Source organism: Echeneis naucrates, chromosome 6 (genome assembly GCF_900963305.1).
Source record: "Echeneis naucrates chromosome 6, fEcheNa1.1, whole genome shotgun sequence".
NCBI lineage: Eukaryota > Metazoa > Chordata > Actinopteri > Carangiformes > Echeneidae > Echeneis > Echeneis naucrates.
Genome location: NC_042516.1, coordinates 18,907,573 through 18,924,462, shown reverse-complemented (window position 1 = coordinate 18,924,462; position 16,890 = coordinate 18,907,573). Strand labels below are relative to the sequence as shown.

Below are 16,890 nucleotides of genomic sequence, written 5' to 3'. Positions count from 1 at the left end.
TCAGGGAGAAAATATTTTTATTGTAGTGTTCAAACTGATGTGGGTTAATGAGTTGGAGAAGAATTAAGAGTAAAGAGACAAATAATATATGAATATTAATTCTTTAAAGAAAACTGTGTAATTTATTGCTGTCTTAGGGTAATCCAAGTATACGTCCTACTACAGTGTAGTCAGTGTAGTGACAGCTGGGCAGCTCAGTTGGAGCAGTTGTTTAGAGATGAGATGTTTGGAATGCAAAAAGTGGAAGGAGGGGATAGACCTGAAATGTTTAATAGCGGGCTAAAAAATAACTAAAATAATATCTAATGCTCATCCATTTGATAGTTGTTATCACAAAGAGGTTATTCAAATTGGCAAATTATTGATTATCAGTGTAAATGTTGTGAAATTCATATTTCATATCAAACCTTCATAGTAGATCGTACCAAAGAACAGTTTGTTCCTTTTTTTGGTATACTGGAAGAGATAGAAATTATTACGTTTGAGATATAAACAGACGTTAATCGTGAAATGTGGCTCACATTATTAAAATTACTTGCTTTCAATGAAGACATTATTTTAGTACACTGAACTGCGACAACAAAGATTGTTACAATTTTAATCCATCATTACATTCTCTGCTATTGTTTTTATTTTCTTTTTGCTTTGTAGCTCTCCTTTGACCTTTACTATGATTATTAGGAATAATATGTTAATGCTTCTTTTCATAGAAAGTTAACTGGTAGTGAATTGTGTTTTAAATGTCAGTACCCCCCTCTTGTGGTTTTGTTTGTCATTACAGCTGTACACCTTCATAGAAGTAAGAACATCTGCAAAATGGTATTGTGAAAATGTAATCATTAAAAACAGTCCTCACAGTGGTTAGTTATTTTCTAAACTATTCTTTAATTATTTTGACTATGCTCATTTCTTTGCCTTTTGTGTGGTGTTTAGTGGTTATTTGTCTTCTCAAATGGGATTAGATTATTAAAACCAGATAACCTGGTTTTATCCTCTTTACTCAAACCAGAGTTAGTTAAAACAAAGAAAACAAACAAAAGTTTGTGTGTGTTATCAAATTTGCTTGAGTTTTCTTTACATACTTATCATGCCCAAAAGGGGGCAGCATGTATCAAGTGTTGCCAGTTTGCCAGTTTCTCGACATTCATCCTCGAAACTCTTCCTCTCCTCTATCAGGAGTAGTTTTTGACCCTTTCTCAGTATAAGACAAACTTGGGTGAAATTAAGCTTTGTTGATAGATGCTTAATCCCTTTTTAGTTTATTACTTGTCCAATGCATTCCCTCAGCTTTTCACTTGCTCATTATATGAAAATGTGTTGGATTCATCACGGGTTCTCCCTGAGAAATCTCAAGTTCAATGCAAAGGCCCCCAGTCTCTCCCACCTCACCTTTGATCCAATTTCAAGTCCCCTGTGTCTTTTAAATGTCATCAGATGTAAATTTGCTGTTTCCCACAAGAAGTGTTGGCTTCATTATAACAAAAAATAGTTTTGTTATTTTGATTTAGCAGCCTTGCCTTTATAGATATCTGTTGCTGATCATACATGTCAGACTGTCAGTGTTGATGTACAATGCTTTGGAATATTTTTGAATCGAAGAGGACATTTTCTCTTTGTACATTTCCAGATTCAGCCCCTCAGATCGTGAGCCATAAAGAGAGGATGGTTGTGGAGTTTTAGAGATGGAAATTATCACGGATCAGTCAGATTGCTGATTTTTAAAGAGCTGGAAGCCACTATAGTGGGAGGAGAGACTCCATTAGATACTGCTGGCATTCATTGGTGACTCGGTTGGAGACTCCAGTGGCCTCAAATACCCCCAACCTCTTATTCACCCATATGATGACATCTTAGGTAGTTTTCTCAAGGAAGTATGTTATTGCTGCTGCACCTTTATCATTGAAATAAGGAACATAGTAGAGCAAATATTATAAAATGAACAGTGACGTCACACTTGTTTCAGAAGAACACAGCTGCAATAAAGGACAGGGGGTCTGGTCCCCCAAATGTAACAGTTCTCCATTTACACACGAGTTTGACATAGCCACTCGTATCACAAAACATGGCAATGGAGGTGAAATTAATTTCTTATGTGAGCTTCACAGCACTGAACAATTACTTGTTATTTTAAAATCTCCCTGTTTTTTAGATAATTCACAGATCTTCCTGTGGAATGATTCCAGTATTTTCTATGCCTGAATGGAAACTTCCTTTTGGATACTGTGATTTCTAAGAGTTATCCAGAGGAAGCAATACATAATTTCTGGGAGAGCTCTTCTCTTGCAGCTTAAACTCTACTTCACTGTCTGACAGGGGAAATTGCACTGCATTTAAATGAGTATTTTCTGCCATTGATTACTGTTTGGAAGTGTCACTGGTACCAACAGACTCAATGCAAATTAGAAGTTTATTCTTGGCTCCAGATTGCCAAATGGGAAGATGGCTCTGCTCTGCAGATGAAAAGCTTTAGCAAGTTTTATTTTATTACTATTATTTTTTTTTTGTCTTCTACTCTCCAGGTCCAAGTTCTCTTCTGGCAGCGAATAAATGCTTAAAATGATTAATGAATGAAACACCTGATCCTGTCACATTCCTAGATTAAAACATTTGGACACATGAAAAGGTGATAGGATTAGTTTTATTCTAATGGCAGTCTTTGTGTTTAAAGACCTGTCAGTCAGTTTGAGTGTGATATCAGGTTGATGTCAAGAGTTCTGGTATCGTGGTGGTACCCTTTTTGTTGTTAATTGGATCAGAGACTGTGTGTTTCAGTCAAGCATAGACATGGGTGTTCCTGATTGACACAATGCACTCCCTGGGGCCAGGCTTAAAGGCCAAACTAAAGTAATGAAATCATTCATTGTTAAGCATCTTGGCAAATCAAGGGCACCCATATACTCCAAGGGTTTACCATTCATTTCTCTAGGAAAACACGGGAGTGGGGAACAAGAGAGTGGAAAAAAAAGAGGGAGTGGGAGGTAAGGGAGAGCTCCGTCCAATGGAGCCAGGGTAAGAATTTATGGTCAGGAAGAGCGATGAATGTGTAATTTACGGTGCATACTCTACCATTCCCCCTGCCCTCCCCGATAGTAATGAGAAACAGCTGTTTTGTTGTTAGGCCAAGCCTTGGTATACCCCCTCCCTTCTGGCTATGACACACCATTAGTTTTTATTTCTGTCTCTGCTTTTACGACCCCTGCCCAGGCGCCAGCATTTGGCCAGCGATCGGGACCATCACACCATCTTAGCTCGTCCACCTCTCAAAATGGCCTGCTGTAGCCAAGGAAAAGCCTACCATAACCACTGAAGGCAGTCACCTGGATGCACAAAGCATCACACCTCAGCAGAATGAAGTTCTTATTCTTTTAATTGAATTCAGGACAGAGATTGAGAAGTTATCAAAGCAGGCAAAATGATAAAGATGTTAAAGACGTTGTTGTTGTTGTTATTGTTATTATTATTATTATTATTATTATTATTCTTATTATTATTATTATTATTATTATTATTATTATTATTATTATTATTTAACAATATTTGTGTTGTTTTGGCCATCACTGTGTTATGTAACATAATGATTCAGAACACACTGAGGTAATTGCTGAGATCTGGAAATAAAGCAACATAGGGAGTTTAAGCAGTAAATCAAAAAAGATTATAACATACTAGAAGTTTAGCCAGATTATCTTTATATTTTATAAAGGTACGCAAATTTTGGGAGACAATTTGCCAAAAGCATACACACAACAATAAGTATATAAAATCAAAAATGTGATGGAAGTTTAAAATTGATCGTTTTGGTTGTAATTTTACAATTACCTTTACAATTGTCTTTTTTCATTCCAAATAAATTTATATCATGCAGGTTAAGTTAAATTCTGTTTCTTTCCATGTGAGGACTATTTATCTTCCCTATCAGCAAGTAACCTAGTAAGTAAAAAACGTGCAAAACTGAAAATAAGAAGAAAAAGAAGTTGTTAAAGAAATATTATTTAAAAAATAATTTACTCTAAGTGTACCAAGTCTTTATGTAAATGTGTCCTTATATGTATAAAAGTTCCTGAGTCTTCGATCATATGTCGCACCGTCAGAAGTGACAAAACCGTTGGTGACATTTCAGCTATAATCAATGACACAAAAAGCAAAATCAGTGTATGACCGAAGTGACATCAGCTTCATCTGAACTTTATTTAGGCTGTCACAGAATAAGCTATACATGATGGTATTAATACTTCTTAGGTTTGATGATAAACACAATTTGACATATTCAGTATGACAATCCATAGTATGAATGAATAATGTAGCGTGTAACTTCTCCTGAATCTAATATCTTGTGGAGAGCAAACAGATCCATTGAGAACATTCTAGGAATAAAAAAGAGAAACTGTATCTGCAATGTTATGAAACCAGGATTTGGAGTATAAATGTGTAAAAACTGTAAATGCTTTCATAGTTATGAAATTTTAGCAGTAGGAAACATCAAAGTTGTGCAAATTCTTCAGACCCTGTTGCAAACATATATGATTACTGAGCAGCTGATGATTTGATGGCTTATATGATAACCAGTGGCTTGAAGTTACTGCATATTTGATACATTATTGTGCATTTACATTTTGTTTCCTTTTGATATCTAGACCCTATCTCTATGAGACCAGCATTAATACATATGTGCAAATGTACACACACATGTAAAAACAACTATGTTCCATCAAGAAAACAACTCAAATCCGTGCAGAAATGCATACGAAGTACACAAACACCCAGACTTTAGATAGGAACAAACAAACGCGCACACACACACATGCAACCTTGTACCATGCAAATATTTGTGTTTTTAATTGCTCATCTTCTGTGCAGAATTGTTTTCTGATTGAAATATTGTTTAATCTGAGAGAAACAGCTATGCTATGAAATGGCAAAAGTTTGCATCAAGACACCAGAGAAGGACATGAGCTGAGGTCCCAGCTGATCCCCCTCTATATCTTCTCTTAGGCCTATTTTCTTGGAGACTCCTTCATCAAAATAATATAGAAGACCTTCCGTCCTCAGCAACCACAAATGATTTCCAGTGCCTTTTCTTTTCATCTAACAATAGGAAATAAAGGTACAAGGACTTAATACTATTCACCATCTTTACATCACATACAGCGGCTGTTGAGAAAATCCATCTGCCATTTCTCACAAAAATGAAAACTAATGAAGAACAGATTGTGATTAAAATCAAACTCCAACACAATACATCATAAACTGGAGAGGCCCTTCATTCGTTATCAGACTTCCAGCTTTGATGCTGCATTTGAAACAGATTCTGTTCTGATTTCAAGAAGTGACACGGGTCGGTTCATGATATGGACTGTGCTGAACCATGACCGCCACGTGACTGCTTGTCCAACAGTGATCCCTCACAGTGGAATGAAACTCAACATCTCTCTCAGAACCACTAAGACACCAGTTTCCTCTGGATGGGTTCAATTATTCAAAAAGCTCTGGAAGGCCTTTTGTGATGCACCTATCCTCCAGTTCTCTTTGCATCTTATACAAAGCATAGCAGCATTAATCCAGTCCTTCATCACTTTTATCTTTGCCTGTGGCTGGCACCACTGGGTGAGGCACTGTCTTTGCTTCGCTCTCTGCCCCACCAGCAGGCACTGAAGTTTAGCTGATGGTGCTGGTTGTGATGCTGGGAGCGGTGGTTGTTCTGTTCTGGCCTTTTCTCCTCTTCCCACCTCCGCCCCCTCCTCCACCACCACCACCGCCACCACCACCTCCTCCTCCTCCTCCTCCTCCTTCTTCTCCTCCTCTACTGCCATCTTTGCCTTCTCGTCCTCGCCCACGTGTGTTATCCCTCTCTCTGCTGTTTGTATCATCGTGTTGATCTCCCTTATTCTTCCTCTCTGAAATTAGAATTCATAGAAAACAGTATTAATGGGATGGGATATTTCTCATATAGGCTCCTGTCAGATTTATTTCATCATCAAATGTCATATTTTGGCTGAGCCAAAAAAAAAAAAGGAAAAAAGGATGGATTCCTAAGAGATGAGAGTAGAGGATATGGGATGTGTGCTGGATGAAAACTTGCGGGTGTGGTTGTGTGGTTTTTAATGCAGGCAAAACGAGTTAGCCATGCACATCCAGCCCAGAATCATTCAAAAGTGCCAAAATAATGTTTGGCCGTATAAGTGCTGTCAGCATGTACCACAAAGGACCCGCAAATAATCAGACTTAATAGGACAAAATAAAACATCCTGAAGGTTAATTTTTATTTTTTTGGGGGGGGCTTAGGGGGGGCTTGTCAGTCGGCTAGTTTACCTTTCTGGCCCAGTACCTCAACAGCAATTTTTTGTGCTAACATTTGCATCCTCCTTAATGTTAACCATATTGTTCATTTAACTTAATCTGAAAAATTGTCAGGTCCCATTAGCCTTGGCTGGATTTTGTTAAAAAACGTTAGAATGCCGATGTGCCAATTTTAGATGGACCAGTTTACCTTATACCTGATATTAACATGGAGCATCAAGAGCTGGTAGCGGGGGTGTCGACTCTTCAATCTTTAATTTCTGTTTCAACGGCTTCTCACTCCTTCAGCCCACTAAATGCACATAAGCTTTCCTACTGCCTTGCATTAGGATTTACACCTGTCACACATTTTTAAGAGTGCTCTCTAAATATGGGCATTCATCATGACGTGGTTAATGGTTGCACATTACACATTCAAGAGTGATAAGAGCTGCTATTCAGCTGGTGATTTAAAAATGCAGCTCGTGTATAAACAGTGAGAGCTCTTATGACAGTCAAGTGACATTAATTTCTGTCACATAAATCACTTTGAAATCACTTCTGGTATAATGAGTTAAACATTGTCAAGAGGCCCAATAATGCCGCACAAGGACATGAGGAATTGTCACCAAGTGGAAATGAACATTGTGTCTAGAGTCAGATGGCTATTGTTTAAGCAGCACTCAAAAGTATTTGGTTTTGTATATCTGTGGGAGTGTAGTTATGTTGGAGGATGTTTATTGTGAACTTGTGCGTTGAGAATCTCTGCACATCCTAGAAACTGAGTGAACACATGCCAAGGGCTGGACAGTGTTCACCATGCAGTTGACAACAGCAGGGCTTATGGCGCCACCATGTTTGTCTACGGCCATTCAGTAATAACTTAAAGTCTGTGTTTATTTCCCTCCGGTATTTTTTAAACTTGTCGAACAAACAGTTATGATTATTTGGTTTAAATGCAAATTTGAAAAAACCTAAAAGCCCAAAGGTACAATGTTTCTCAAATTTCACCAAAAACAATGTGTGCGTAGCCAGTGAAATTTATTATCTGGTGATGAAGTGGAAGTAGAGAAGTAGAGTTGCTGTACTCTCAAATTAAAATTAAAAGGCCCAGTCAGACAGAGTAATGCAAAAAGTGAAACCGATACAGTGAAAATCCCATTTGGTGAGTTGGATCAAATCATTTTTATGTACATGCTCATCATTTATGTTTGTTTTGAATCAATAAATGTACCTTTCAACTTTTATGGCAAACAAGTGCATAATACTGAGCAGTAATAGTTTCAATTGACATCAGTGAGAGACGGTGAACCAGAGTGCAGCCTGAGTGAAGTGGAGGGTCCTCACACACACTCTGCAGCATCTGAGCTAATGTGCTTACTGTGTAAGGACTTAATTATTTCTCTAACAAATTACCAATGGAGCAAAGAGAGGGGGACTCCATCCGTTTATGACAGCTCTGATTGCACCTTCTCTCTATCCAAGCTAAACAATTGTGCCTGACAAATGCAATAACACATCCAGAAAATTCTGTTTTCGCGTGAGACCCTTTTGTGGAGCTTCAGGAAAAGGGGAAAAAATTGCAGCCAAATCAACACAAAGCGTGAGATCTGCAGACCACTAAATCACTAATGTTATACAAGGTCTACCCCCCGTGTTTTATATAGCCAGTCTGCCAGCCAACTCACACAGATGAATCCACAGTTGCACTCTTTCTTTGCACAGTGTTTACCCACATGAACTGGTTGACTGGGGTCACGGTACCATCACCCATGATTTACCTCACAGAGGGAATAGTCACTCTTGTGCATTCTGCCAGTGATGCGTATTTTATTTACATACAAACGTGCATAGCATCCCAACAGAGGAAAAGCTGGACCAAGTTAAACTCAAGTAAGTTGATGCCACCCTTTGCAAAGCTGCCTTGACTCATCACTTGTCAGGTGTTACCTCACGTATCATGCTTGCCTTTCTTCTTGCTGACAGTGGTAATAAGAATTTTAGATACTTTACTTTTATTACTTTTACTTTAATTTAATTTAAGATACTTTACCATTAATTATTTTTCCTTTAGACTGGAGTTCTTTCCAGGATGTAGGTGCAATACAGAGTAAGTTTGCTTCTTATTTCTCAAATTGCATTGCCACAGCATTTTTAATGAACCCTCTACTCCTCACACACCAAGCAAACCTCCTCATCTCTCGACATGCCCATCTGTATGGGACAATTTCAGATTATGTTCTGCTTCCTCAGACTTGTGAAGGAATTTCTCTAGGAAAGGAGAGGATGGTGCTGGTGTATGTGAGCCTCCTCCATGTTTACTCACAAATATCCAGGCATATCATCTGTTAAATGTTGCAACTTCTGTAGAGATGCCAAGACTGTGCAAATATTGTTACGCAATGTTGCTGCTGTGCCTGAAATCCCCTATGCGTGCCACCGTCCAATAAAGACCTTTAAATATGGCTTGTTGGCAGTTCTCTTAGACTTTGCAAATAAGTGTAAGTTTACAGCCTTGGTTAAAATTAATTCATTATGCTAAACAGATTGGTATTTGGTGACTTTAAGAAAACAATAATTTACTAATGGCTCTTAATTAACAAATAACCTCTTTTGGTCCAAGAAAAGGAATCCTATAAATTGAAAGAACAACAGCTCCACTTGTGTTTCTCCACTTTGGAAGGTTCATCTTCCTACCAGCACTGCTGGTAAATTCACAGTTTCTTCACCTCACTGCTAAAGATGGCATTTTTAAAAGCAAAAAAGCAAAAAACTAGGATCATTGCTGTGCTTTGTAGCACTTTTCATCCAATAAACGACTGGAGTGCCTGGCCAGATCTGTCATTTATTGGCACTATCTGCAAATGAGCTCAAGAGTGACTAATTAGCTGTTCCGAAAGCTGATAATGGCCACTGGCTGGCGGGAATGACTGTTAACCTTCTGGAGAGCAAGCTGCTGTGTGGGTGATAAGGACCCAAGTAAATATGTCATGACCCCAAGCTTCAATGGCCTTCAGAACAAATAGCACTTTCTCGCTCTGATCTTTCTCCAGCTTTGCAGTGCTCAATGCCTGCCCTTCATCTGCTTGGCTTGTAGATTGGGGTTTATTGTTTACATGCTGAGAAGTCAAGAGAGTCAGTATCCCTCTGTGAGCTCAGCCAAACAAAACCCAATCAACACACTGTGGGGTCACATACACACTGGCGGGACTACAGGGGTTTTTGCTGTTGAGGAATGGTTCCTTCATTCGTCATATTAACCAGTGGAGACATTTCATGAAGCACATGGATTTTACTGCGCATTTAGCTGTAATCTGAACGGTGTCTTCTGATTACAACTATTTGAAGCAGTAGCCACTATTAAGTGCAGTTTCCTCCTTGTTTGTGCATTGGTTTTCTGCTTATGTGTGTTTTGTTTACCTCGTGTACAGGGTGTCTTGCTCACGACGCATTTCCTTCTCTCTGTCTGAGGAACACAAGTCTCCGACACCACAGAGGCCGTGGAGGTGTCTGGGCTTTGGACCTGTGGCAGGGGGGAACGAACTCGAGCCTGCGAGCCTTTCTTAAATCCACATGTTTTGTTTTTCTTCATGCAGGAACCCCATTGGCTCCACTCACCCAGTTCGCACTCTGAAGCACGCTGACCTGGGGGAAAACATGGCACAAAGACTAAGGTAGGGAGTCAACAGTTTCCAGCTCCAGTGTCTCACATTTGTTTAGTAAACTTCCAGCCTGCTTTTTACAGCTCAGTAGTTTTGGCACAGGATAATGACTTTAAGGTAATTTGGAAATCTGAAAGCAATTTTTTTTTTCCCCCAAATTTTTCAGACAGATTTAGAAGGTTGCTATGAACCTGAAAATGTATCAAAGCATATGCCCGTTAAGTATCCCATGCTTCAACACAACAGCTAGTTTTTAAAGTCAAGTTTGTAATCCCAGTGGACACGCAAGTCGAGTTAATGGTACAAGATGCCAGAAACGCAGTCCAGAGTGCCAGGTCTTTCAGCTCTTAACCAAGATGCCTAGAGAGCTCTGATTTTCACAGTTAATGCCATCATTTATAAGTTATGACATAATCATTTTCAACAGAAATAAAACCCCAGCTAGGAAAACCCAAGAGACTTTATTTATTTTTCTCAAAAGTGTTCACTTCCCTTTTTCCAGGCCAAACAACGGGAGAAAACTGGCTTCTCAGATGAAGTATAGTTTATGTGTTACAGCAGGTAGATGTCATGGATGCCATGATGATATTTTTAAGTGGATAAACAAGTGGGATGTTTAAGGTCACTTACCAACACACTCCATGGTTTCGTTGGAAGTGCGATGGCCTGGAGGGCAGCTTACATAACATCGCCCGCTGTGTGAATACAAGCCCTCCTTACATTTTGTGCAAAAATTCCGATTGAAACATGCTTCACAGTTGTCTATTTTACATTCTGGAAGACACAGGAGAGACAAAAAACAGATGATCAAATGAAATTTTGTTAGATTCATTTTATTGCCGTCCAATTAGTTTTTTCTTGCTTGTGAATATAAAGAAATCTTCACTCTTTTAATGAAGAATTCATTGCATCTTGGCTCAAAAAGAAGGAAATAGGAAGAAGAACTCAAATTTTATTTCCTCTGAGACATTAATTGGTGGTTAAGCAACATGGGGTCTATTTAAGGGGAGTAACACTTCTTTTAAAAACACATGCACCAGAGGCCTTTTTGTTTTGGAAAGTAGATGTGAATGAGTACAGCCAGGAGTGTAATGCTTCACTAGGTTTCTCAAGAGTGGGCTTTTCCCCACTTCAGACTCATTAAACACACTGACTCTCCAGTCAAACAAAGAACTTTTTGAAATTAGTGTAATTACAGGCACAGGAGGATAAAAACCAGATATGGTAGAAGACTTCCAAAAAGCTTTGTCTCATCATTAAAGGTGCTTCCTTCCTCGCGTCATTCATTCCATCTGAATTGACCTGTCTTGCATGAGGACAACAAAGGAAGATAGGAATCTGTAACTTTCCATGTGCCAGTGTTACTCGGATCTAGACGCATCATATTCATGAGTGTTCAGGTCAAGAATATTTGATCTGCGACTGCTCTGATGCCAAGGCCAGAAATGGTCTGAGACTAAATCGCTCATTGGGATCTTTCAGTCTTTGCCTTCTGCTCCCAATTACTATTTTTAAGCCCCTGACAGCTAAATTTGACAGAACTGACGTTTGTAGCCCTATAATGCAAGACAAATGTTGGTAACAAGACATTCTGGGATGTCATGTATAAAGTCAGATGATTTGATAATAACCCAGGTTAGCCCATGAGGGCCTCTGTGTGGAATTTGCTACAAAAATTCAGCCCTTTCTGCAAAAGTCAGGATGGTGAAATAATGCTTCTTTGAGAAATAGAACACATGTGGTTGATTTTATTGAAATGGATCCAGTATTTTAATAGAATAGCAAAAAATATCTCATAAATAATTCTAAATGTGTAATTTGCACTGATGCAACAAACTTTAGAGGCTAAATAAAATTCTGTCAGTTTGGAATAAGATACAGATTCTGTTGTTGACCTCTGAGTATAAAGGCTATAAAACAAAGACAGCTCAGACGAGAAAGCATGGTACTACACTCCACTGTGGCAGCACGAAATGATAGATCTTTAGTTGTATATTCTTTGAGGCTCTTTTAATCTTACAGAATATGTAGTTCATCACATATGACATTAAGAAGGTAGTGTTTTCTTCTTGCAGCAGAAAATCACTATAGGTTTGCTGGCGTTGTAGCTGCCCACCAGCTATCTAATATTAGACTATCTTGAAGCAATGAATGTAGCCGCATGCTAGTAATAAAGTAAAGTAATAAAGATGGTGGAAGCAGTCAGCAAAAGTGCAAAGAAATTATTTTATACCTACACACATTCATGAATAGCGACTGCATAGATTGCTTTAAGGGCATATCCAAATTAAATATACACTAAAACAAACATGGATGGATTGTCTGCAGCATGACCCTTGCCCACGAGGTCCCCCCAAAAAAAAAAAAAAAAAGCAACAACAACAAAGCAAAACACAGAAATCCTCCCAAAAACAGACAAACAACAATGAATTATAAATGATTTTGTTGGGATTTTATTACAATCCTGTTTTCTGCCGGCACTTAAGAGGAACCAGACATCAGACTGAGGTGCTGGCACTCCACTAAGTCAGTGTCGTGACTGTGGCCTCACTTTCACCCACCTTCCAATTGAGCCAAACCTGTCCCATAACCATAAAAAACACCAGATTACTTACAAATCCCTCCGACTTTCCTTCTCTTCAGCAACTATTTTTCCAAATCTGTCAGCTATTTGCCTCCTCTTTTCCAAAGGGACAGAAAAACAGGGATTTGATTTGTGTATTAAGTTATTGTCAATAGTGGCCAGTTGCCTCTTTTTCACACACTTAAAGTGATAAAAGGTTATTATACTTCAGTCACAAGCATGAAAAAAGCAACAGAGATTAGTTTAAAATAACATAAACCACCAGTAAATAGAGTTGATTTGTTCATATTTTAGTATTGATTAAGGTGGGACCCATGGTATTAATATCTTTGTTAAATACAAAGTAGGAGGACACAAAGGAAAAAAATCTGATGTGGTATTCCTCTACTCTTCAAAATGTTAAAACTATTGTAGATACACAGGTTTTAACACTTGCAAGATTGATTTAGCATCAGCTGTGTACATTTTTCCACAGTGAGAGTGAGCAGTTACCAACCAAAAATTGAAGTAAGCTCCAGTCTTTGTGTGTTCGGGAGATTCCAGATGTGTATTTACAAATGTAACGTGCCCACACACATGGTCCTGTTTACTGTACCCCCAAGTCCACAACACAAAGCAGAACTCACGGGTGCATCTGTTGTTGCCTTCTGGGTTCCTCATCCCAAAGTATCCCATGGGGCAGGAGGCGAGGCACACGCCTATCTGACGAATGTCATTGCGCTCCAGGAAAATGAAGAGCTTGGGCTTACATTTGATGCAGCCGTTATACTCAGAGCATCGGTCACAGCCTTTGGGACAAGATGGTGGCCCCTCAGTACTAACTGTGGAAACATAAAGTAAACAGGAGGAAAGTAACAGGCAAGTTGAAATAAGCAACAGCGCAGTGCGGTGTACCCTTACATTAAAACATAAACTGTTTTCAGACAGACATGAATTTAAATAAAAGGAAGTATAAAGTGCATTTGTCAATATACTGCCAATGAGAAAAACATCAGGCAAATGTAACATTATGCTGGCATGTCCTCTGATCCAGTCATAAACCTGCCAGCACTTTATCACTCCAACAAGCAGGGCTTAATGCTTGCAGCTTAATCTAAGTGGGGGCCAGGCCAAACATCTTTGTTTGAACAGTTACTCACTGTTTACTTCAAACTGCTTGCCGGAGATCCTTAACAGATTTTCATTTGGAGAAACCCGGGTAATTGGGGCTGACATTCACCCAAGAACCAGTCAAAATCAGGCAACTCACAACATACAGAGCCTCCACTGGAATCAGTCAGAAATGATCCTGGCATTAGAAAACTCCATTAATGATGGACATGACCAAGAGATGAATATGCGAATATGATGAATATGCCAGTGCTTTTCTATAGCAAGTAAGTCCTGAATCTGAAACTGCACTGCACATGTATTCACACTTCACCTCCTTGTAATCCCAGGCTCAGACTTTAATCCAATTCCTTCATCTTCCCAAAATGAATAGCGCCAGCGCACTTAAATAGAAATCAAGGGTTAGGGCTAGTCATTCAGAGACAAAAGCACGGAGGTTGGAGTTGATTTACAGTAGAGGACTGTAAATCATCAGCTCTAAATAGAAATACTTTCACATTGCCATCCATCCCAGCTACCACCGTGCCTCCCAGAGATGTGTTGGATATTAAAAATGTTGAAAAGGTTTTCCCATGAACGGATCACCCCAGTCCTCAGCTCAAATATGCAATCATCGCAGCCAGGTCTTACTGCTCACTATCACAAATAATGCTAAAAGCAATTACTGGCTTATGAAGTGAAGAGTGTTTGAATCCGAGAATCTGGTGTTGTAAACTGTGATGCGTGGCGGATAGAAATAGAGACAGTTTGCGCTCCCTGGAGCACAAGGACCAGTGGGTGCTACCTTACTCTCTGATGGTTTCAGATTGATTCCTGCATGATGCTGAATTCATTGAGAGAGGCAACAGAGGTTGAAGAAAACGCATGGTCTGACCATCTTAAAGACACAAAGCTGTATAGTCGCAATAGCACAAGTACAGTACAATTTCTATTTATGACATAAACAGTTCCGCCATCCTAGTATCTGTGATTTTAATAACACAACATCTGTTTCTGTGGCCAGCTATGATATTTTATGAATTCTGGTTCATGGAGGTTGGGCTGACTTTGGCATTGGCTGAAAGCTCCTTGTGTGTAAAGGAAGAATTATTTCAAAGCTGACAGTAAGACTATGACGGAGGCTCTGAGGCCAGAGATATACAGCAAGTTGGCCCAAGCACCATCTTTTGGTTGCGTGAGGTCAGAAAAATGCTTACAACAACAGCGGCAGTGAGGTTCAATTGAGAGCTTAGAACTGTCAGGTACTCCTTCCATTATGTACCCACAGAGCCAGACACAAAAAGACTGATGGCTTTGAGGGCAAATACATCAAACCCCCCTCTATATACAATTCTAATACTCTATATGTAAGTTTTACATAAACTGAGAGAGGCATAATCTTAAAGAGAGGAAGAAAGACGAGCCATTCAGAAGAAACACTGAACCTAACATAACCCGCGCAGGAAAAACAAATAAGAATGATGAGAAAATAAACAAGATGTTATCTTTGCTTTGCTTGTTAAATGTTTATAAGACAATATAAGACCTCCGTGACTCAGACCACAGTAACGTAAGGCAGCAATGTTGAAGTGGAAGGAAAAAGAGATCAAAACAAACTAAAGGAGGAAGAGAACTCACCCCGTCTCTGCCTTCTCGCCTTGGAGAGCTTGAGAGCATCGCTATGACCCATGGCGCTAAGGAAGACCATTGCCAGCACCACCAGTCCCAGCTGCATAGTCCCTGTTGCCTTCTCGGCCACGCAGGGTCCCCCCCTGCAACCAGATGGATCAGGTGGGGGGGCCCCCTTCCTCTGTGGGACAGGTGGATCCCTCTGCTGCTGGGACAGATGATCCCACCTCCTCCTCAGTGTGGCGCTTCTCTCTTTCTCTGTCTGTCTCTCCCTCCCCCCCACCCCCCACCCCTCCTCTGTCTCACTGTATCCTTCTCTCTAGTGGCTGCTGTATCCGCAAGTCTGTGTAGTGGAAGGTGATGCTGCGGTTGCAAATCCAAACAAGCCAGAGGCGCAACAAGCCATCACACTGGTGGCAGTACTGGGAAAGGGAGTAGACAGAGCAGTGCTGCAGGTGGGTGTTTTGTCCATTTGTGGGGGTTGAGGGGTTTTGCAGAGGATGAAGAGGAGTAGAGAGTGAAGAGGAGCGTGCCGAACTTGTGGTGGCTCAACCCATTAAGCTTGGGATGGGCAGGCAGGAAAGCAGGGAACCTGCTGTCAGAGCTCGTGTCTTATTGAAGGTGCTCTAAGGATGAACTAAAATTAGCCCTAATAAGCTGGCAGGCTGAGGAAAGATGGATTCTGGTACTTGACTATTTGTGGCAACACATCTGCTTGCACCAGGACCTGCTGAGGGAAAATGAAAGGCAGAAAAGAAGAAAGATAAGGAAGAGGTTTAGAAAAAGTAAATGTTGCAGATACTGATGGGTGAATTAACAATGATGAAATAGTCTCACAATAAGCTTATTTACTATCTTTCTGAAAGTCAGATGAAAAGATCAGTAGCTTCCTCTCTCGTGGACACAACTGGATTAAGACTTGTGGGGACATTGGAGCCAAATTTGTGGTTTGACCCCTACTGAGCCCACATCATAGACAATACTCTTAAGCTGAGGTGATAAATTGATTTTTTTATAATTTCTTTGAGGAAGCATTCATGGGAAAACAATTTTAATAACATAAGATCAAAATTGTGATATGATTTTGATAAGATTCACTGTATAAATAATTTTTGCCAAGAAAGAAATTACACAAACAAACTTGTGTTTCAGGGGAATAATGAAATGAGCAAAAAATAAAGCAAAATCATTTATCTTTCGGTTTTTAGCACCATCTACAAGCATAGAGCTGTGAGCTGAGGAGGGTGAATTGGTTACAGTTGTCAATAAAATTTATATGAGAACTTTCTTTCAAATTACTAGCTGGAGACAAAAATTAAATGAAATAAAAGGTGAAAACATCTAGCCTGCCTCTGTCCAAAGCTACATCGATCTGACCACCAGCAGTCCAAAGCTCAAGTAACATGTTGTATTTTGTTATGACAAGTTGCTTCAGTCATTGTGCTCAATCAGAATATAGTCCAGCAAAAAGTCCTTTGTAAAAGTAGTTTTTAGCACTGATTTATTTACCTTTTTAAATATGCAGCCTGTGTTTACTTGTGAAGGCAGCTGTGGACACCACCCGAATGTTTTCCAATGTTTTTAGTTTCCATGATAATGCAAAACTAAGATAGCTAGTTGCTGGCTGTAGCTTCACTACACTGATGAGAA

At 39.6% G+C, this 16,890-nt stretch overlaps 1 protein-coding gene across 1 annotated transcript; it reads right to left on the bottom strand.

Moving 5' to 3' along the window:
* Positions 1-4,199: 4,199 nt before the first annotated feature.
* rspo1 (R-spondin 1) lies at positions 4,200-15,478 on the bottom strand. Its single transcript, XM_029504870.1, has 5 exons — positions 15,250-15,478; positions 13,149-13,343; positions 10,569-10,712; positions 9,697-9,921; positions 4,200-5,894 (listed from the first exon to the last, which is right to left on the bottom strand). The coding sequence occupies exons 1-5, from the start codon at positions 15,344-15,346 to the stop codon at positions 5,656-5,658; spliced, it is 900 nt and encodes a 299-aa protein (XP_029360730.1). The 5' UTR covers positions 15,347-15,478; the 3' UTR covers positions 4,200-5,655.
* Positions 15,479-16,890: the final 1,412 nt, after the last annotated feature.